Consider the following 24,216-nt stretch of genomic DNA (forward strand, 5'->3'; position numbering starts at 1 on the left):
TGAGGAGCTGTCTTCATGGCTTCTTTTTCTGCCCCATAACTGCACATAACCACACTTTCATGTTCTAAACGAGACATTGAGACTTCTTCCAAGTGATAAAAACAAAAGATAAAAATAAGAGGGAGAAAAAAGAGGTGTGACGTTGTTTCTGAGAGCACTACTACAGGTTTGTTCATTGTTAACACGTGTGGTTAACATCTGGTGTTCTTTTCACACAAAAATGTAGACTTCGTAAAAAAATTAGTTTCAGATCTTAACAGAAACACCGACTACTTCATACATATTCATCAGAAACAATTGACAAGTTTGGACAACTCAGGTTAGGTGTGTAACCTACCACATTAACAAATCAAACAACTTTATCTTCTGCAAGAAGGTGCATCATCTTCTTGCTCAAACTTTTGTACTACTTACACAAGTAAATCTATTCATAAACAGGGTACACAAACCATCAGTTTTATGACAACACCAGGAGGAAGCTGCAAGTGGCAGTAGTGGGAGACTCCCTCCCTGTGAGGAATGGAAGTCCCTATCTCCTGACCTGACCTACTGCCTAGGACAGCTTGATGCCTGCCAGGGACTCCAACCTAGGACATTTTGGGGAGACTGATGAGGCTTGTTCAGTGCTTGTTGATGCTATTCTTTCACATCAGACACCACTGAAATAGCCTGGGGAGACCTGGAGCATATCAAGCATGACTACATGGTCCTGGGGGTGAGGGTCAAGTGTGTGAGGACCCCATGCACTTGAGTTTCCTCCTCAAACCAACTCGTGAAGGGCTCAAGGAAGAATGGATAGATCAGGGATCTAGTGGAAGAATTCCAGGGAAACAGTTCAAGAGACAACAGTGATCAAGGAGAGCTGATTGATTTTCAAGGATTACCTCGTCCAAGTTCAAGAATGATCCATCTGACGCAGGAACACAAAAAAAGGTGGCAGGAAGACCGCATGGGTGAAAAAGGAACTCCTGACTAAACTTAAGCATAAAGAGAAAGCGTACAAGAGGTAGAGGCGGGGTCAAGTGACCCAGGAGGAATACAGAGGCATTGTCCAAGGTTCACAAATGAGGCTAGGAAATCAGCAGCACAAAGTCCAGCTGGAGGCCAGTCACTACCCAGGGGTCAATACTTGGGTCAATACTGTTTAGCATCTTCATCCATAACGTGGACAATAGAGCAAAACACACCTTCAACAAGTTTGCCGATAACACAGAACTGGCAGGAGTGGTTTATACACTAGTTCCATTCAGAAGACCTTGGCAGTCTGGAGAAATGGGTCAACAGAAACTTCCTGAAATTCAATGAAGGCAAATGCAAAGTCTTGCACCTGTGGAGGAGAAGCACCATACACGAGTACAAGCTGTGGACTGACTGGCTGGCAAGTAGCTTTAAAGAGAAGTCCTTAGCATCCAGGTGAACATAAGCCAGTGCCACCGTGGCAAAGAACACCAACAGTATCCTGGGCTGCATTATGAAGAGCATTGCCAGACGGTCAAGGGAAGAGATCCTACTGCTCTGCTGAGCACTGGTGAGACCACATCTGCAGTGCTGCACCCAGTTCTGGGCTCCCCAGTACAAGACATGGTCATACTGGAGCAAGACCAGTGAAGAGCCACAAAGATGGTTAAGGACTGAAACGTCAGACATATGAGGGGAGGCTGAAAGAGTGGGGATTGTTTAGCTCAGAGAACAGAACGCTGGGGGGGTTGGAAATCTTATCGTGTGTGAATACCTGATGGAAAGGAGTAAAGAAGACAGAGCCAGACTCTTCTCAGTGGTGCCCAGGACAAGACGCAATGAGCACAAACTGAGATACAGGAAATTCCATTTAAACTTCAGAAGAGAAAAAAAACAACAAAAACACACAAAGAAAAAAAACCCCATCCTTTCCTACTGTAAGGGTAATCTAACACTGGAAAAAGGTTGCCCAGGCAGGCTGTAGATCCTTAGAGGTATTCAAAACTAGGCTGGATGGGTCCTGAGCAACCTGCCCTAGCTCACTCTGCTTTGAGCAGGAGGTGGACTAGATGAGCTCCAGTGGTCCCTTCCAATCTGAGCTATTCTGTGAGACGCTATTTTTATCACACTGAGAATTATTTTTACTGCTAAATTTACTGCACAAATACATGAGTTTCTTTTGAAAAGAGACACCATTGCAGTGCATCATTTCTTTATTTTAGATTAATTTCTATAAAGACAAGCTAACAGAAATCTAGCAGACAAGTTCATACAGACAATTTTCTCAAGTACCCAGAGAACTTCAAGCCTAAAAGCCAGTAAAAGTAAACAACTGTCACATTTTTGATGTCATCCCTCTTCACACAGCTCTCCATTTCGGAAGTTGCACTGCAAAGGTTTTCCAGTATCACCACTTGCAATTTTTCAAAAACCTAAAGATCTAAAGCCTATTAACCTCAACACAGACCAGCAGATTTCATTTTTACGTTTACCCCCACAGAGCTAGCTCCACAAGTGGCAGCAGTGGAGATATTTTGTAAGTTTGGTTAAAATGCACAAATTCAAACCATGCAGCCCTCCCACAGGCCTGGGCTATGAAAAGGGGAGAGAGGGATGGAACAGAATAAACTGACCAAAAAACCCAAACCCACAATCAAAACAAAAAATCTCCCCAAAATAAGATGGTTTCACATCAGGAAAAACTACTTCCAGGAATGAGAAGCCTCAAATTTTGTTACCCAGCATTTTACCTTTCTCTGAAGCTTGCAAGTTTTTTCTTTCAGCAATATATATACACCATATATGAATAACTGATATACACGTATATGAGTAACGCAAGATTATTTCCTGCAGTTGGTGGAAAACTGAAATAAGACAGAGGCAGTATTGCAAAAGAAAAACTGCTCAGTTTTACTGCACTGTATCAAGCCCTACCTGTATTTTCAAAGAGCAGCTAACTAACCCAAAAAGATAAAATATATTAAAGTATTTGGATTTATAGTGTGGGACTTTTATCTAAACAAGGGGGAAAAAAAAGAAATTTTTAAGAAACCTTAAAATTTGAACTAAAGGGAGCTATCTCTCAGTTTCATCTGTCGATAATAAAGTAAAATTATCTGAACTAGGATAGCCACTTTATAGTTACCATGAACAGCAACAACTGACTTTTATTTTTATTTTCTTTTTAGAAGACTAACCAGCAAAACATTTAATGAAAGGTACAAAGACTAGAATGAAAGCATTCATCTGTACTAACTAGGAGTAAAACTAAGATCCAGATGTTTCACTGAGAATTTGTCAGTGATCGAAAAGAACACATGATTGTTCATTTCTTTTATTCTGGAAAAGTACACATTCCATATTTCTCATTTTCCATCTCCAATACTATAATTATTCAATTCAGACATGCACTACCAGAAGGAAATTGCTTTTTTTCTGGGAAAAAAATGTGAACAGTTGGAAGAATTAGCAATACATTAAACTATCATAAAGAGGAAAAACTGCCATAAACTCTGCCATGAAACTTCGGTGGGTCGTAAGGAAGTGGGGAGAGAGGAAGTGAAGAATAAAGGTGTAAAACCTTGCATACCTCAAACACTTTGGATGTCACAAACGGATCAGGATAAAAACATATAGTATGCATCAGAGTGCCCTTAATAATACATAATACAGTTCAACTCCCTTGCTCTGATTCCTAACTAGATTGGAACAGGTTTTAAGTGTGCTTCCAGGGGGAATAAAAAAGTTGTCTAAAGTCAGCCTATCATAAAAACATTCTTCAGCCACTGTATAAACCTCTTTCCACTTAATTCAAGGAAGATGCACTTATCTGAAATTCAGAATACAAAATATTCAGTTCTTCATCAATTACATGGATATCCAAAGCATACATCCAAATTCCCAGTGAACTAATACCATTTTCTGGGTGCAATGTTCCCTGCTCAAATCACGCTGTAATTTTATATTTTTCATTCAGATTTTCATTCAGAAAGCTGCTTAGTGTACAACATTAAGAGTTTAATTCCAAAATTAATAGTTAACCGACCTGCCTGCTTTCTACAAGCACTCAGAAAGAAAATCCAATTAAATATGCTGAATTTCTGAATAGTTCCTCAGGCTCTTTTTTTTTTTTAATATAACATCACTAAAAACTTTCATGATCTGTAACTGACTTCCTCCTTTCCACCCATTACACTTTTAAAACATAAATCACTGCAATTGAAAAATCTTTCCATGCCTCGAGCACACAATGAAAACAACAAACAAGTATCATCAGTAGACACAGCACAGCAGTGAAGCCCAAAATCTATTTTAGACACCAAGAGAAAGACAGTTAAGGAAGCGAGTCCCAAGCAACAGTTTTAAAGCAACGTCTCTCACTTGTTTCCTCTTGATAAGAGATCAATCAGACACAGTAAAAGTCACTCTTAATTAGCTAAACTATTGATAAAAAGAAAAAAGAAAGTAGTGGCTCTTTGCAGAAATTCCCACCATTATGGTAAATGGCTGAATAAATAACGCTAATAGAAGCATTTAGACATTTATGTTGCATTAACACTAATTAAGGAAAAGAAGAAAAAGAGTGAGTTTTAGGATCTACAGCAATCCCATAATTTGAGCGGAGATGCCTCTTCCACCCATTCTACCATTTGACAGGAAAAGCCAGATGTATGCCTCTTAAGAAGCTGCCTAACAGTACAACTAAATATAGAATAGAGGAGTACAAGCATTCCCCAAATTTTCCTGTTTCAAGCCTCACTTTCTATCGAGTTACACTGCAGAAGGCTCTTAGTTCCATACTAACGTAGAATCAACATATGGAACAGTCTGATGCTTGTGCAACCTAAACATTTATTATTCTCAGATATGTTCTTGTCCAGTAAGAGGTAACAATTCCATGCATAGATACTTCCAATAAACAAAGTATTTATTGGCTTACAAAAGCAATTTTACTAAAGAGTCTATTCAATATACCTCTTCAAAAGTATACTACATTTATCTAATTTTGGAATTATACATCCTCAACATATCCAGGAGTTTGGTTTCAGGTAATATACTAAAGCTTAAAACAAGCTTAGGAAAAAAAACCAAACAGATTTTACTGGTATCAGCTAACTTGTGAGTGCCATCATGCCATCATCACCTCGTACTGATCATGGCTTGAGACTTAATTAGGCATACAACCCAAACACATCAACTGAAGGGAGTCGGCAATTTTGCCAAAATGAAGTTGCTTCATTCACAGTCAAGCTTCTCTGTACCAAAGAATTGGAATATGGAAGCTGAAGATCACCTTAAAAGCAACTTTTCCCTACAGAAAAAGGGAGATCACTGTAATGATGGGTTAGGAAACCCAGATCAAAATTGTTCTGGAACTGTTCTCATGTAGTATAGAGTCATTATATTATCTTTATGTTTTCTCATAAAACTAAATATTTTGTTATAGAATTTCTCCCTCTACATCTCTAATTCAGTACATTGAAGTGATGCTTCCTAATGTATCATCTCTGTTATTAGTCGTCAGGTGCATACATATACATGGAAACTTACCCCATATTAACAGATGTATATGGACAAACACAAAGTCCTCAACTGAAAAAGTTTACAAGTAAAAGAGGTTTTGATTATATAGCTGCATCTATACAAATCATTACTCTTAGCCACACACAACACCACTTAATTAAATAGTGCTTTACCAATACAGGCAGGTGTATCATCCCAAAAGCAAAATCCAGGCCCAATTATTCTGGGATGCAGTATCTTATATTACAAATCTTGCTGGCTTTGTTCATCGGTGTTTGGTACATCCCCTCCTCCTCCTCCCACCCAAGAAAGGGAGCATGAAAAGAATTCAGGCAAAATTTTAAAACGTAGACAAGATACATGTATCCATTTCCTATCTCAGAGACACAAAAGATGCCACTATGTAAAAGCTGACATCAAAGCCTTGTACACCACTCATAACAAAAGCCCCAGTATTTAAATGTATTCACTACATCAATAGTCTTCTGTCTCTCTGGGGAACAAAGATGACAGTTGACTACAAGGGCACCTTAAACATGAAACTAGTACATGAAACTAGCCTGAGTGGTCTATAAGGGTACCTGAAAGATACAGTTGCCATAAGCAGTGTCTGTTTACCCATTCTGGAAGGCCACTGATGGAAATATGTTTTTCCTGTTTAGAGGCTGTTGACACCAATGGTGAAACAACAGTTAAGATAAAAAGATGAACGCTGACATTGGTCACTTGGTAACTGACAGGTACAGCCAACCATCTTGGGTGTGACTGATACCACAACAAAGATCCAAAACCATATTTTCTAAGTTCAGCCTTTGGAAATTAAAAGTACCTTTCCTTACCTCCTCTGCCTCTGTATAAACACCCCACCTTACCTCTACATAAACATTTAAAATTAAATGGAATTCTAGAAAGCATGTCTAAAAAGCATAGCTCCAAAACCACAAAAGGGCTGAAACAATGTAACACAGAGATTCACAAAAAATGAGGATTACTATTACTGCTCCTTATTCCAAAAAGCTGTCCTAAGAAATTCTTCAGCTATTCATGAAGTGATAAGGTCAACTCAAAAGAGTAACAGGCTGAGTACCTCAAACTGCTCCCCAAAGACAAAGCAGTCTATACATGATGGCTAATTACCAGTTATTTTCCACCTAATAGAAAAGGACCTGCAAAAGGCCACAGAAAGAAAAGAACAAAGCAGCTTAAAGACTGAGGAAAAAAAAACACCTATAACTTCAACAAACTCTCAAAAAAATTCAAATTGGGGAAAATTAATCTCCTACACAGAAGCTGCAAATGGAAGTCAGCAGAGGCTACATGGACTTTGCAGTGCCTTTGATTTAGCAACCTAATGTTTTGCAATTACCAAAACTAGAGCTCACACATGAAGTAGTTACAACAGTTTATTTTAAAAGGAGAATAAGTTATAATAGGAAAGACAGTAATACATATAGTAAGAACAAAAGAACAGCCATGCTGGATCAGAACAAAGGATCCTCTAGGCCAGAACACTTCCCCTACAGCAGTCAAAATTGAACATCTTGGGAACAGTGCAAGAACAGACAAGTAAATAGCAGCATTTCCCAAAACGCTCTTCCAGACTCCAGCAAACTGGCAGTTCAGACACTTTCTGAGCCAGAAATGGTGCCTTTACACTTAACAACCTTTCCTTTCTGTTCATCTGTCAAGTTGCCATTTAGATTTAGTTAAACTTTTAACATTTCTTGAAGCAAGACGGTGTGAATGTAAATGCTTACATTTTGGATGAAGAACGTGTAGCTCTTGCATTGAAAATAACAATAAAGAATGAATAAAAAAAACTTGCTGCATAAATACTGTTACTATTACCCAAAAAAATGAAAGGGAGGAAGATAAAGAAAGGTTTTTATCACACAGAAGAGGCTTTGGCTTAAAAATGATGGAATTTTACAAGCACCTCAGGAATTTTATGAAGCTGACATACAGAAATACAAAAAAAAAAAAACTTTCTCAGAAAATTATTTTTCTTAGGAGAGAAAAAAAAAAGTTCAGGGCTTCAGGGCATTTAGGGGAGGGTGGGGTTGGGGGTTTTTTTGTTTGTTTTTTCCCCTTTAGGAGACTGAAGCAGGAAAAAGAAGGTGACAATAATTGTTTCTGATCAGTAACTCCACAGTCCATCAGTAGCAGTGTTCATTATGCCACAGAAGTGTATTTGAAATTCTTACTCACCTGAAACTTTTAATTACCTTTAGCATGGAAGCACCTAAAATTACAGCTAGAAGTCATACCTAGATCCATTCTAACTGTGCCACTGTACTGCCTGAACACACACACTGCCTGAACTTCAAAAAGGCAAACCACCTGTGGGTTTTTCCTCACTTCTCTGAGATCTGAAGCTGACAGAGACATTTATCTTTTCTCAGAAGGAGTTTATGGTATTCTTATTATCATAACATAAGGCCCATTTTAAAGTAGGCTAATAATAAAATCTGTTCTACACAGTGATTTCACACAGATAGAAGTACACAGAAAAGCTATGGTAAAAAACTGCTTTTCTGGTTCTCCAGCTTCAGAAAAAAAATACAAGCAAACCAGATGCAGCTTAACCTCAAAACTTTTTAAGTGGAGAAAGAGAGAAGAGAAACAGTCACTATTAATTTTACTATTTCATTGTTTAAATTTTCCTTAAAACTGGCTGCTGCCACATATCCAACAGCTTGATGTACAGCAGTACTGTTCTGCAGCTTCATCCCTTGAGATTTTCTCTGACAGGCTAGGTTTCACAAGCTTTTTGGTCCAACACACTCCTAACATGCCTCAAAATGCATTACGGTTCACCAAGCGCTCTTACCATAAATTTATAAACACAGTACTTTATTATTTAAAATACAGCTCCCATAAAGAAGCTATAGAAGCTTACCACAGCCTTGAAATGCAGACCAGTCTGAAAATCAAGGTCATATACACTTACTTCGAGCCAGTCTTGCAGAAATTCCATGCATTACAGACAAACAAGCATTCTCCCCAGGCCACTTCTATAAAGCATAAAGAAGGAAGACAACACACTCCCAAGTTTAGTAATGATGCACCTTCATGCCACACACTCAAACTCCTATCTACACAAAGCCCTTAAACCAAGGACAGCATAAACATTGAGTCCAAACTTATTTGCACACATAGAAATTTAGGTCAAAAACCCAACTCTGTTTTTATTCAGGTTACAACATGCCCACTTCACAGCAGACAGTGAATCTCAGGTTTTGACAACCTTCCAGCACCATCCTACATTTCCTCCACAGTTTTTCATTCCTTTGGCTCACTCTCTACCCACTCACTTTTTATGCATCACTCTTCAAACATCGATCAGATATGTTGTTCAGAGAGAAATACATTAATCCTTCATTCCTCTGCTCTATTAACACATTACTCTGCTCACACCAAACAGAACTAATAAAGCATTGTCCCTGCATGTGATTTTTGAGGGGTCAAGAAGTTACTCTTGTTCACACTAGGATACTGACGGCTCTCTTGTGTAAGTACAGCAAAGAACGTAGGAGAAAGCTGCATAGCTTGTCACTGACACTGCTTACACCGTTTGTTGCAGAAGCTGGTAGGTGGGGAGGAGGGATCACACTACAGAAAAAGAAAAGATAGTCCCGTGATTTAGGCAATTTAATTATAACCCAGAGAACTAAGCTCTATTCCTCTCTCTTTTATATAATAAAAAGTCCTAAACCATAACCTTTGTCTTATTTAAGTAGATGTCACGCATTGTATGTACCTTACTCTTTGAACATTTATCTGCAAGTAAAATCAAAGAGAATCGTGTACTGAAAACAGACCACTATAAAATTGCTATATACTCTGACAGAACTTAAATGGCTACAGACATCTTGAACTGGAAGAAGAAGATGAGCAAGTAGTATTCATATTGCTGACAGACTTATGCCTCTACCTATCAGCAGGTCTTTACTTTGGTATTTGTATGGGGTTTTTTAAACGGTTAATGTTCATGCTTGAGAAAGTCTCATAATAATGCAATAAAAATTAATGAGAATAATAACGCTGTCCTGAATAAGAAGAGATTTGAAGTAAACTCCCAAATTATGTGGACTAACAAAACCCCTAAATATCTACCTGTTTAGTACCGCTACCAGTATTACAAACTAAATAACAAATCCAGTCAATAAAAAATGCAGGTCCTTAGAAAGATCATGAAGTGACACGCATAAGCGGTACATGCATATTGCTCAAATAATCTTAATTCTCCCATTTCTGAGCAGCTTCAAATCTGATTTTTTAATTCTAAAATATTACAGATTCTGTTTCAAAGTAAGTAGATAGTCATCTTCGTTCTAACATGTTTCAAAAGGATAAAAAAATGCAACATTAATCTAGCCCTAGCCAAAGCAAACAACCGTTACTTCTCAGTCTCCAGCAATCGGTGAACTGTTCATATTTGGAAGGTGAACTTGAACACTCAACAGCAGTACCTACCACGCAATAAATTAATCCGTTCAGAGCGAGGGCCTACATACTCTATTTGGCATCCAGTACTATGCCTGAGCATATAATTAATGCTATGCCTAAGCATGTAACATTTTAAATTCAAATCCTCAAGTTACGCAAAGAAAAAAAGATTCATGACTTAAAGATCTTGACTCACGGAAAAACGAACCAGTGTAAATCAGTACTTAAACCCAATGAAGCACAAAAACTTTCAACCCAGGAGATAAACTGAGAAAAACTCTACATACCATGCATAAGTTTTCCTTTTGGAGGTTGGGGCAGGAAAGTTTCTAATAAGATGTGGGAAAGATCAGAATAACAATGCACGGATACCAATGACCTTAATGTTTTTCTGGCAGTAGTTTGCATTTGGTCTAAGAAAAACGGGGGGGGAAGCCAGCTCAGTCACCAGAAAACCACACTGGTTATTTCAAAAATATAGTTACAACACGGAACCTTCAAATTCCACCGTGTAACGACAGCAGCTAACCAACTCTTAGAGCCAAACACAATCCCCGCGCACCCACCTCGGGCAGCGCTCCCACTAGCCAGCACCACAGAGATGGGCACTGCAGCATGCGCTGAAGGTCAACATTTTCAGGCCCCGTTTTTTACGTATGCTTCCCCCCAATCACGTCAAAATAACCGGGACCGAAAATCATCCATCAAGACACGGTTCGCTTCATGAGGAGAACTCCTGGGCGCGGGGAGGCGGGGGGGGGGGGGGAGACAAACCACGCACCCCTCCGCTCCGCACGCTTGTGGCGAACCAGAGGCTACCGAGGAAGAGGAGAGGGAAGGAGGAAGGGGAGAGGGAAGGAGTGATTCGCCAGGCGGAGGCACCTCGTTAGGCATTACGCGAAGCGCTGACAGCACGTTCCGTTTCCACGGGTTACGAGATCCCCCTCCTTCCCCCCCGAGCCCGGACCGGCCCCCGGGGCCGAGTCAGAGCCAAGAGGCGTTTTCTCCTCTCGCCCTGTCCCTCCACCCCAGGGAACCCCCGTTACCGACGTCCCTTCGTGTCGTTTCCCCCCTCCCCCCCCCATCCCCACTCGCGGGAAGAGGCGGCGAGGGCCCATCCCCGCCGGGGGTGCGTGTCCGCGCCTGCCCTTGGGGCTGGCCCCTCCCGCCGCCCGGTCCTCACCTGCATCCCCGGCAGGCCCGTCTGCACGGGGGAGTGAGCCATGGCGGCGGCAGCGGCGTGGGTGGAGGGAGTGTGCCGGGTCTCCTCAGGCGGCTCCAGGGGACAAGGCTGAGCTCATCTCCACGCTCTTTCTCACATACACAGAGTCCTCCTCCTCCTCCTTCTCGCCCTTCCCCCGAGCCAGCAGCGCCCGTGCGCCGGCGGTGGGAAAGGGGCCGTCCCAAGATCGGGCTCTTCAGGCCCCTGTCACGGATGCAACGGCGGCGGCGTTCTCATCCCTCCTCCTCTTCCTCCTCCTCCTCCCCTGGCCACGCGCGCAGGGCGGCCGTTACTGGTGTGCCCGCCCCGCCTCCCCTCCCCGGCTACCTGCACGCGCCGCCCCGCCCGGTTCCCGCCGCCATCCGGTAACGGCCGGCGGCCGCTCGGGGCCCTTCGTCCCACCACCACTGCCCCCCCCCCCCCCCCCCCCGGCTCCCCCCTCACCGCCGGCCGTACCTACCGCCGGGTAGGGAGACCCGTCGGTCCGGGCCTGAGCACCCCTGGCGGTACGGGCTGCCGGGCGCCCGGCTCGCATCCTGCGCGGGGCGGGAGACGGCGGGGCCGTAGCCTCTGCGGGTTGCGTCGGATGTTGTCCTTCGCCTCGTCGGTAAGCGGGGAGCTGCTTCTCCTCTCCCCCAGCCCCCGCGAAGGGCGGCTGCCGGTGCGGCAGAGCAGGTGAAGGGAGGCGAGCATCAGGCTGCGGGGCTGCTGGCTTGAAAGGAGGAAACCGAGGTGAGGCGATAGATCAAGATGGCAGAAACCCTAGACGTTTTCTGGTATGTCCTTTTCCTGCCTCCCTTTCGCTTGGAGGCTTTAAGAAAGGTCAGGGTAATGCTATCGCCCCGCCGGGGGGTACGGTTTCAGGAAGCACTTGAGTTCCTGTCAGAAGTTGCAAAAGCGGTACACCGAAATGACAGCCGTGTTTTTACAACTCTTCCTAAATGGAGGAAGAGGGGGTCAGCAAGTCAGGTCTCCCCCATGCTAGAGAAACCCTGGACCCCCATGCAAAACCCTTAAGAACACGACAATTTTATATTCCCGGCATTTGGCCTATTTAAGATGAGATTCAAGACCTCTGTCACGCAATTTCCAATGCACTGTGGAATGCCCTAAAACTCTCTCCTTTTTCCCCCCCACAAAAAGGTAGGTACTTTCATGAGCATTAAAATTATTGAAACTGGTCAGCCAGTGGGTCCAGGATCCGCAGGACAGTGGTTCAGTGTCTTTTCAACTGAATTAAAGAAAGGGGTGAGCATCCACCGCAGCATAAATTACTTTTCAGTAGGTAATTCACTAGTTTATTACTCTTTTAATCTTAAATCTCTTAATTGCATGGAACACTTCAAAATATAAAATGGTCTTACTGATACATGGTTAGAACTCACACTGAAGTTTTTCCTGTAGTTCTGATATTCTCTGTTGTCTAATATGGGCTGAGATAATGCTACACAGTGTTGTTTCACTGAAACTTGTAGAAACAAATGTCTGTAAGATTTTTAAAATATCAGGTTTATTATTGCCTGTGCAGCTTTATTTTTGCTCTTTTCTATATAGTCATTACGATACAGATTTTATCAGGTTTTACTTTGTCAGGCTTTACTTTTTCTGCAGTTGTACATTCAGTGCAGAGTAAAAATAAGAAAGGTATAAAAATAAGTTTTTTGTATTATGAGAGGTATAAAGATATTATTTTCTGTCCATTAGTATACTCTTTGTGATTTAAGTGATTTTCATAAGGAACATATACTTGATTTGCTAGAGTTGTTTATGTTATATCTTTCTAATTCCCTCTTTACACTTAGTTTGTAGATTGTCTAGCTGAAGGTGCATAAGCACAAAAAAGCTCCCATGTGCAGGCTGCTCTGGAGTAACTTCCCCCAGGTAAGCTCCCCGCCTAGGGCCGCTATGAGGTCTTTCTCTTGCTTGTGTGACACCATTAAGTAAAGATCATGGATTTATTTCATCTCAAGGTTTCAAAGTTCTGCATTACATGTTGAACAAGAGACTGAACCTGAAAAATGATTCTTTGAGACAGTGGAATAAGCTCTATGAGCAGATTTACTTGTTAAACGCAGGAAAACAAAGGAGCCAACTCAAAACTCTATGTCATAAACCAGATACCAGTCTAAGTTAAGTTCTAATGAAGTCAGAACGATGTATTAGAACATCTAATTTCTGTCAGCTTCTATATTGTACACTGTATCTTATGTTCTGATACAATTCCAATTTCGCCCCTGGACTTGAAGACATTTTAACCAAAATATTAAAATATGTTAAAATAATATTAAAACAATGAACGTGTTTTCTGTTTGCTCTTAGTTTTGTAAATGCTAATCTTTCAGTCTAAATTTCAGCTCCATCCTCACAGACTAAATAACAGAAGCCTTGCAAATTTTCATCTCCTTTGCCTAACCTTTTCTGAAAAAAAATAAAAAATTGCATATTATACTCCAAAGAAAGATTACTTTTGCAGAAATCTTTATTAAAAATAGAATGATTACATGTTATGATAGCCTGCCATCGACAGAAACTTCAAAAATAAACAGTTTTTATTATGAAGATCGTTCCCTTTTGTATCTTTTTGAAGTCAGATGTTTCCAGCATGCAAAATTTATTTTATGTGTAGACTTCTCAATACCTGGTTTGCTTTCAATTTAAAATGATACTTGGAATATGCCGAGATTTTGTGCTTTGCTGGTTATATAAGAAAAAAGTTACAAAAGAAAATTATAACTACATCTGTGAAGAAAAAGCATTTTTCTTACTGTCCAAGACTGAAAATTCTCAAATGAGCAAGATGTTTTCTAAGAAGAAAGGTGCACCCGAGCAAGATGTTTTCTAAGAAGAAAAGTGCACCCAAAACTTAGCTCTTAGAATTTGTAATGCAACATAAACAAACAAATAAATAAATAATCCTATCTTGAAATAAATGCACTGCAGAAAAAGCACCATGGATTATAACAGGTGGAACATTTGTCTACAAATTACAGCACATAAGAAATGTAATGGTGAATAAGTGGCAGGCACAGATTTACCTGGGGAAGAGGGAAGAGTGAGGGGGCTGAACGCGTGAGAGTATTGCTTGCAGTAAGGTACGTCTATGGGATTATGGAGACTCCCGTGCAGACAGGGTTGAGTCTGTCTCTCTTGTAGGGCAGCAGGGGCATCCTGCCATCCTTGGCCTGGGGGCCATAGAACAATTAACCTAATCGCAGTACCGTACTGTTCACTGCTCAGCTTGTTGCTGGATTTTTTTTCTTGTGTCCTTATCATCTTTATCCACCACTATCTTTTGTCTTTCCTCTTTCCTTTTTCTACGCTTTCTTGACTGATCAATTTCTTCGTCAACTGCTTTAACAACCTGAATAAAAACATGTGATTTCTTTCTTAACTGCATGTATTAGGTTCCTAGTCTTATCCTTTTTTTTTTTTTAATTACCCTGTTAATAGCCCGATGGACTATGTACTCAAAATTAAATTCTCAGTAGTTTGTCATCAAGGCTCCATTTTGAACACTTGTATTTTAAATGTGTGACACTTGCCTGTATCATATAATGCAAAGCAGCTTTAACAAGGCTCTTCATAGATGAACCTTAAAGAATTTAAGTGTTCCTGGGGTAAAAGGGGAGGTCCTCACATGGTTCTATAACTGATGATAGAGAGGAAAGAGAAAATAAGAACATTTCACAGTGGATGGTGTTACCGATAGATTGTCACAGGAATCCATCTGGGACCAATCTTTCTCAGCGTATCCATAAGTGACCTAGAAGAAAGTGACTAAAGAGAAATGACAAAATAGTCTCACATTGCCAAGTATCATGAGGTAAAAACTAAAATGAAGCACAAGGAGTTGCAGAAGAATTTCAGAGTGAGTGACTGCCGAGTGACACACCAGCAGATGGGAGTTCAGCATTGAAAACTATGCATGGGGAAACTATATGGGAAAAGAGTTTATCTTTACGTACTGGAGTTCCTACCAATCTAGGCTGTCAAGGATTTCAAATCACTCAGAAGATAAAGATATTAGGAGTTATTAGGAAAGGAATAAAGAATAAGAGGGACAACATTGTTATACCTTACTATAAATCCATGCTGCTCCTATAGACTGTCTGTATCATTTCCAAAATGTTAACGTAGCATAGCAAAAAAGTACCAAAAAGGGAAGAAAGCCATGATTAAAGATTCAGAAAAAATTCTCTAGATGGAGAAATTAAATACATTATGACTCCTCAGCTTAGAAAAGAGACTTTTCATGAGGGTAGTAGATTTCTGTAGCTTCATGAATGGCCTGGAGAAGGTAACTAGGGAATGCCTGTACACTTTTTCTCATAACAAGAGCTATCAGACAGAAACTTCAAAAAGGAGAACAGCGGGTAACAACACAAATTAATAATGGAGCTCGCTGACAGGAGATGTAGGGGGAGGGGCAAAGAAATTTTTTTTCCTTTAAAAAATAGACAGATTCATGGAAGCGTTGTTCATACAACAGCAGCATGTTAGAAATAACTTGCTCCTAGCTTCCCAATGTCAATCTGTAGTCTTCACTAAGGCAAATTAAAAAGAGTATTAAGTTTTGATAAATTAGAGTACTAGAAGAGAAAAAATAACAGGACTCTGGAGAGCCTCCTAAGGCATAATGAAAATCAAAGAGAGAAAGTCAGGCTTTAAGCTTCACAGTGTCTGAACAGTGAAAAAACCAAATAGCCTACCCATATAGCCAGATGAGTCCCATCCCTTTTCATGTGGTTTTATATTGACATCAGAAACAGAATTTCTCTGAATGAGAAGAAAAAAAGCTACCAGAATCTGCTCTTTTGACTTAGATGAGGGCAGGATTAAACCCTCATGTTATTGTATTGGTATCATAATTATAGCTGAATTGGCACATTACCATTCAGAAGCTTTTTTTTTAGAGTTTAAGTGATATTTATTTGCATGCTAAAAGTTTATTTACCTACAGAAACAAAACAAAACTGTACATCTGTTTCTGAAATGGGTGGAAATGCTGTGTGTCTGACACTGAAGACTTTTATTCGGGTTTACTTTGCCCTTGGTTAAATGGGAAGCGGCTGAAGGGATTTTGTTCAGTGACGGAGGGTCGGTAGGGAACACCGCACTACACCTTGTAAGCTACAAGGCTGAGTAGATGGGCTGCTAGTGAGCTATGCAGAAGTGGAAATGGCAGTTGGCTCATATTTCACCCTTGTCATTAGTGGAATTGCAGGGTGGGATTTCCTCGGCCAGGAAGGATGATTAATCATAACTGAAGGGAGCTCCACTGAGGAGTATGTAGTTATAATAGAGGTTGAACTAAGACTGGTTTATTCATTTGTATTCCAAGATCTCTCCTCTTGCCTTCGCCAAAATATTTGTGGATATCGAAAGAAAAAATGCTAATCCTTTCCAATAAATAAGGCTAAGAGAGCCTTGGGGCATAGCACAGATTACCTGTTCTGAATTGTCCCCGCGCTGGTGCCTGAATCTCAGTTGCACTCAAAGGCTCTGCAGCCCTTCACCCTCCAGGGCTGAACTGAAGGGCTGCTCTGAAACTCCAGCAAGAGTGGGGTGGGAAAGGGCTGTCTGAAGCTGTGAAGCCCTCAGCCCTGCCTCATCACTGCGGACTGGCGACCTGGACTGTCAGCAGAGCCAGATGACCGCTCTTGGACTGCTCTGATCCTCTTGCTTGGGTGCCACGAGTCTGCACCAGGTGGGTAGGAGCAGGTCACCCTTGGCTCCCTGCTAACCCTGCTGCTCCCTGGCAGCGGGTAGTAGAGCCTGGCAAGAGAAATAAGCATGTCTGAACCCCACGGGCCCCGGGAGTCACCTTCTGCTGGAATAGCGTATGGAAGTCAACCAGCAATAAGTCTGCGCAGCCTTGACCCTCCTGGGAGACTGACTCAGTAACCGAGTCCCTGTATCAGGATCCTCTTCATCCCTCCCCCGCAGCTGCGCAAGGTATAAGAGGCTTATTCCCCAGGCTGCCACCCGTATCTTTCTTCTTGTACTTCATAAATGACTCACTCTTCTGCTACACTCTCCATCAAGAATTTTACAATCAAAATTTAAAATGGTCTGCCTAACTCTTTATGGTGTGAGACTGCGTATTGGGTTCCTGAACCAAAACTGCCTTTCGCATATGGGAATTTACACCCTTCGACAGTTCTTTGGAAACATTTTTTAGCACTAAATATATTTAATCAAAAAATTTCCTGGTCATGACCAGTTCCTTGGCTCACCCATGGAAGGATAAGTCCCTGCTTGAGCAGACCTCTCAGAAAGTAGAGCAGAAAGGGCTGGGCATTGTTCTGAAATGAGAACCCATAGTCAGGATGACTCAGTGTGCAGAAATGAACTATAATTATATCTGTGGGTTTTCATCCCCTGATTTAGCTATTTCATGTTTATAAAGTTTGCCCAGAAAGACTCTTTTCTGTAAGGCCTTGTTAGAGATATTTACAACACCCATATTCTGACATTCTTCTACTATGCTGAAGGAGAAACGCACATTTCCGCGTTAATAACAGAAAACATCCTTGTGTTGTCCAGAACTGACGGTTGTCCCTGCCTTTAATTTTGTTTACTCTTCAAGATTAGTTTCTACTGTTCTTTCAAACTCTGTGGGGATCATACCCTGACAAAACATCGGGGTTTTCTGCGTTTCCACCAAATTTGAAAATTTCGGTTTTCAGTTTTTGGTGGAAAGGGGGGTCCCTTCTGCAGAGGACTTGCTGGAGCCTGCCTTCCTCTCGACATGCCATGGGTAATCCTGCAGCCATGTGTTTATGTCAGCAGACATAAATACAGATTATGTAGCTTCAAAAGCACACAGATTGCCTCCTACAGCTAGACTCGTCCGCACATTTAAGTTCTGGTTCAACAAGCAATCTTGTCAGAAAATTGTTTTGTTTATTACAGAAGCAAAGTTTGAAGTACAGGCACACATTCTGCTTTAAGTCTCGTGCATGCTGAAGGGAAAAAAATGGGCTATTAAATTATGCTCCCCAAAGAAAAACCCAGTATTTTGCAATGTTCGTATAAAACATGCTGTTCTATATATATTTCACTTCCTGCAGTGGTGTACTTCATAGAAAATTGCAGGTTTTTGAGATTCTTATTAATATTAGAAGATTCACTTTGTTGTAGTACTGAGAATCATAATGGATAAGCCGGAATGAGGCAGGAAATGGAAGAAACATCTCAAGTGTTGTATGCCCTTTATTAATAATGAGCAAAATATAAGTGCCTGAAAGTATTTTAGTACTCCAGACAGACAATTAAAATCAGATGGGGACCTAGAGCTCATTAAGAAACATGAGATTGATTATACCACACTGTGCTTCTGCCCCCAAAGAGCATAATTTCATTAAATCTTGCTTTTTATAACCCTTTCTCTTACCCTCGTCACACAAACCAAACATAAGCAAACAGAAGAAAATATACCTTCGCTATCTTCTTCTCACATTTTGCATTTTATAATGGAGACATCGGTTCTGATCTCAGATTAATGTCTATGTACACAACAGACTAGCAAAATCTCCAGACTAAATGGATCCATTAAGGATGACCCTGTAATCGTGATGAGACTCTCTAACCTATAACTATGTCCCTAGACGGTCCATGTCATCACAGATTTAAAATGTTTGCTTGCAGGCTGCAGTTGTCCTGGGAGAAAAAGTTGCACTATATCTCATCGATAACTGATAAGTAGCGGTCTTACAATCAACTGCACTATTTCACTATTTTAATTCAAGAATTGACATATTTTACCCTTCATTAATCTCATGATATACCAGAAGCCACCTGTAAAATCTTGTGTTGGCAGAATTATATTGTATTCATCTGTTGAACACAAAACCACATGGACTCCTGCAAGTTTCTGCTGCCAGCCTAGGGTGTTGGTAACAAAGTTTGCCATGTGCTGAGTTTTTTAGGGTACAGCTTCATGTTGCACTTAATCCAATTTAACTGCGGTCTGCTGCCAAAGTGCTGATCCTGCTCTTCCTTTCTCCCAGCCCTGGCTCCCGTCCTTGCATTAGCGATCACATGCCTGCGTGGTGATTTGCATCAGTTCACTGATCCCACGGGAAATGCGTGCACATCCTGCTGGATTACTCCCCGGTGACAGCGGTCTGGGAGTGTCACACAGCAGGGACACCGTGTGTGTGGGAGGGAGGGAGGCCAGCGCATCCCATTCGCTGGTAGCCCACAGTTAGCTCAGATGAGGCAGAAGGTGAAACTCCATCCAGAATGTCCTGTATGGAGTAGGACGGTGGCTCCAACTCCTTCATACCACAAAATCCACCTTCTCAGTTTGCAGGAGTAAATGCTCCTGCCCATGGTTTAAGCCCAGAGCTGTGTATCCAAAGTGGTCGGTCTTCGCAGAGCAGGTACAGAAGCAAACCGTGGAAGGATGACTTCCCTGCCACTAAACCTCTTTGCTAGGTAATCAGAGACCCTCAACACTTAGAACACCAGCCGGCAGCCTTCCCAACCCCAGAATTTAATACCCAAAGAGTGCAAAGCCAGAAATCACAAATATCCCCCAAACTGCGAGTTTGTTATTCTGTGAGGGTTTCTATTAGGAAAAGAAATTACAGCTTGTAAGTTGTTTCCCAACATTTGAACCTACCATCATCCACACTAAGTATGTGTGTGGGACAGTTATAGGCTGTAATAACTGGGCCCCCATAAGAATGCAGGTCCTGTGCATGTGCCCTCCCACCTTCCCCATCGTTCCCATCCCACAGGCTTCTAAAAGTAGTCACCCAGTAAGTTCCTGTAGCGCTCGCAGTGCTCTGACACACTCCAGCAATCTTCCACCTCCTCCTGCAGACCGCCTTTCATTCACAAAAATGTGCCACAACCTCCCACTTCCACCAGACCTCCAGATAGATCCCAAAACCTCACGCTCCTTTGGCTTCTACAGTTGCCGGCTCGGTTTTCCTCGCATCTTTTTCAAGAGAGCAGGCTTCCTGGGGATTTTGGACTGAACATATCTCTTCTTCCAGTTGAGATAGTAGGTACCTGGTGCTTTACTTGCAAAGAAGAGCAGATTTTGCTGGTCCACATCAGCACTGGTGTTCTTCACTGCTCAGAAGTAAATTTACAGGGGGTGTTATAGGCTGTAGGCTCATACCAACACTGCGATGGAGTAGCAGAGCTGCACAAACCTCCAGTCACATTGTCTCCTGATAGCAGACAGATTTACCTCATCACCATAGCTGCTTGTAGAACTGGTCGGAGGGAACTGCAGGAGACCACAAATCTACATTTATTTTCTGATGAGGCTTAAGTGAGAAATACACAGATTAGCCCCCAAACCTGCTACCAAGAATTACCTGTATTGACTCTGTATCTTCTGATACTGTGATTGTCTTACACTTTTATGCTCAGTTCTGCTCATTCTGCTTCATGCACCTAGAATATATCCTGCCCCCAACTGTACTTTCCTCCCAAACTCCCTTGGTGCAAATCTTGGCCTTCCCATCCCTCCTTCTGAGAAGCTCTCCAGTGCCAAGGTGGCACCCACCCATATCAGATATGGAAAAGCTGCTGTAGTTACATGCACTGAGGGGCTCAGGCAAAGCATACTGATATCAGTGGAAAGATTCTCATCAGCTTCACTGGATTTTTGATTTCTGCTGTTTCTAGGCAGTACATAGGCTCCTCAGCCTATGACACATCCTCCTCATCTTCCTCTCTCACTTGTATAGAGGCTGACACTATAGCCATTGACTTATTTCCATAAGAAATTTTCTCAACGAGCAAGCTTGGCTTGTATTATAGTGCAGCTCTATGCTGGCATTTCTTTGTTTTTATGGAAGTAAAATGAAAATTTCTAATCTGGTCCTTATTAGAGCTCAAGGTTTTACCATGTTTTTTTATGTCATTCTTCCAGCAGAAACGCAAGAGCATGTATCTGTGATTTTTATATAAGTAAAGTGTTTGTATTTAATGATTTGGGTGTCTAACCAACTTCTGTAGAGATTGTTTTTAAAGCACTTCAGCACACCTTTAAAATTAAATTCCAGGCTTCCAAGAATTCCATGTGAGAGTGAGGGCACAGTCATTAGGGGTTTTCACTGCTGAAACACTGCCCCTCCCGGTGACCATCTCCTTCTTCAGCACTGGCATAACTTCATATTAACTTAATCTGAGCTGGACACCACACCTTTCCCCTACAGTGATCCTGAGCTGAAGTTTCCTCTGCATTCCATAGGGCAGACACGGTGGAGGATGCAGCAGGGAGGAGCAGCTCTGAGGAGAGGTGTCAGGGTGCAGCATTCCTTGCACACAGGTCCTTGACGCCAACCTGAAGATCTGGTTAGAAGTGCCTCAGGAGATGCCATCCAGTGACTCTCCTAACTCCTCCCATCCCGAAAGTTTGACACCCGGCATCCCAAACTCTCCCCATCAGCCCTTCCCAAACTATTTCAGCATGCAGTGCCAGGTCGATCCAAAGCTCTCCTCCTAGCAGCCCTGCCTCCCAAAGCTTTCCCATCCAAGTCACAACTCACTGCAAATCCCTTCTGCTTTGAAGACCTCCTCAAGACCAGTTGCCTGAGGACCCATCCAGACCTTGCTCACAATCCTCTCAGCCCTTGCAGCAGCAGCATCCACAGCCCCACAGGCCATGGAGGTTCCTTGTTGCCCTCCCAAGGACTATAAGAGCCCTATACCCAAAGCTCTTTCCTAGCATGTCCAAGTTTGACTCTAAAGGTTGCAGTATAGTCCAAAAACCTGTTTCTGTATGTGCTTGAGAAGACATCAGTGTGAAAAGAGCAGTGTTTAGGAGAGGTCTAAAACTGAATGGCATTCAGGAATAAGATGCTCTTCCAGCAAACTCCCTTGATGGACTGTATCTAGCTGGCAAGGCCTCACCAAGTACCATCTCAGAGAGCTGGGGCCCCTACCAAATGTGGTGATTGTGGCTTTCTTTTTAAAGACAGAGGCTGGGCTGAGTGGTTGTACAACAGGTTAACAGCTTGGGAAGTCACCCAGGAGGCAGGAATCTGAAATCACTGCATCCTTAGCCCGTCAGGACCAAGTGCAGATTCAGCCCAAATTCTGTATCCACTTAAAAATAATCTTTTTCTGGAGTGTCTATACATCCCTGTATTTGACATGGTGGTGTTTTCTCTGGGGATGAGAAAACTGGCTCCATAGGAGCCAATTTTGCTTTGACTGACTGACATTTTGCTCAGTTACAAAAACTCCCCCAAACCTGCTTGTGACTTTGCTTCTTAGGGCAGGGTTCCATGCCCTGGGTTTAAGCCCTGCAGTTAAATTGGATTAAGCGCAACGTGAAGCTGTACCAAGTGATTTTATCGTCTTTTAGAATAAGCGCATTGGGTGCTGCAGCACGGTCAGCTTTATTCTTGTTCTTTATTATTCTTCAACATCAAAGATTCTTTTCATAATACCACGTAGGATTTGGGCAGTTTTAACAAGTTTTTCAAAGTTTGAAAGAGAGGTGACTTCCACCAGCGCTGCCAGGGACCAGCCATCTCTTGCTTAAATCCATCGGGATGTTTTGATTTCCCGGAACACACAGCAGCCCTGCGGTCTTCAAAAGCCAGACTGATCTACGCATGGGGTATTTTTTTTTCCATAGGATAACCCGAAGCCTGCGATAACTGCCAGTGAAAAAAATCACGAAGGCAAGGATGCGAGAGGGTTTTCTGGGAGCACACCCCCCATTCCCCCCCTCCCGCCTTCTCCCTCCTCCGCAGTGTATTTTTCTGCCACCTGGTGGTGGGAAATCACCCGTCGCTCCCCCGACCCGAGGTCGGGGGGGCGAATTTGCTGGGGATCTCGGGCTGCCCCTTAGGGAAGCCTTGCCTGAGCAAGGGGCCTGGGATTGCCAAAAAAAAAAAGGTTAAAGAAAGGTAGGAGAGCGTCGTGTATTTTATCCCTATTGGTATCACTTAGAATCTGTAATCACAGACTCTCACTTCGTTGCAAAAAGCCTGATCTGGGCAAAGCAAATAAATCCCGCCTGTTCTGCAAGCTGCCTTAAGGCAGGTCGGAGATGGCTCAGGGCTTCTCTGATTCCTCCTGGTTCTGCCAGGCTCCCTGAGCTGGAAATAGGTGACACAGAGTGCACCTGGGGTCTGCCCCCTGCAGCTGGGGTGGCAGCAAGTTAGGAGAGGGAGCAAGTTCATCAGCCCTGGGGTGGGTGGTGGGCATTAGAGTCACTGGGTTGCTGGGGCGGCCATCTGCCCTGAAGCTGATGCAGTGGAGAAGTGATGAATCACACTTGCAATGAATGCATGAAATAAAGAGCCCAAACCAAAAAAAAACAAACAAACAAGCAAACAAAAACCCCAGCCTGGGTTTCCATAGCTCAGTCAGGAACCTGATGGGGAATGACGGCAGCCTGGTCCCAAACAGGAAGAGGAGATGGTTTGTAACAGTAACTTCTTGCCCTGCTGCAGCAGCGAATAGCAGGACCATCAGCCTCATATTCCTGCTCCCCACAGAGCAGCAGAAGGCCAGGGTGCAGATGTAGAGGACCTGGAGGTCCTCTCCCCCGCGCCCTCATTTCCATGTTCAGTTTCTCAAGTGCAATCCCCCTGCCCCCATGCCACCCCAGGTTCAGCACTCAGCCAGGCTCCGCCAGCGTGGCACATCCACGGCTCTACCTTTAGTAAACTCACGCAGCTCTGGTGCCCCCCCACCCTCCCACATTTGGGATCAGATTTCAGTAAAAATGCATTCAATAGGATTAATTCAGTTAAGTGGTTTCAGAACTGATCTCAGGCACTCTGTTGAAGTAAAGCACCAGCCTGAAGGAGCTGCACCGATTGAATTAACCTTTACTCAAAACATTTTTTTTTGTAAGATAAGACCTTTATGAAATAGGATTCCCATCTAAGTAGAAGACATTTCCAATTTTTACTACCAAGGATGCATGGCATGGCTTCAGGAGCACCAATATTATTTCTTTTTAAAGTTTATCAGGCTTGAATAAAGTATTTCCCTCCTAGCTGTAGGGACTAGATGTTCAGTTTGGAGTAAGAAAGCCCTATCTGGGCTATGTTGGAAAGGAGCTCTGGCAGGGA

At 42.5% G+C, this 24,216-nt stretch overlaps 1 protein-coding gene across 1 annotated transcript in view; it reads right to left on the reverse strand.

The window, feature by feature from the left end:
- The window catches only part of STK24 (serine/threonine kinase 24), a 62,082-nt gene extending 50,700 nt beyond the window's left edge, over nucleotides 1–11,382 (reverse strand). The window contains exon 1 of the mRNA XM_054218874.1: nucleotides 11,114–11,382. Coding sequence (XP_054074849.1) covers nucleotides 11,114–11,155 — 42 coding nt within the window. The 5' untranslated portion in view covers nucleotides 11,156–11,382. The remainder of the gene's footprint in view (nucleotides 1–11,113) is intronic.
- Between the last annotated feature and the right edge of the window lie 12,834 nt (nucleotides 11,383–24,216).

The sequence above is a fragment of the Rissa tridactyla genome, chromosome 1 (assembly GCF_028500815.1).
Source record: "Rissa tridactyla isolate bRisTri1 chromosome 1, bRisTri1.patW.cur.20221130, whole genome shotgun sequence".
Taxonomy (NCBI): Eukaryota; Metazoa; Chordata; class Aves; order Charadriiformes; family Laridae; genus Rissa; species Rissa tridactyla.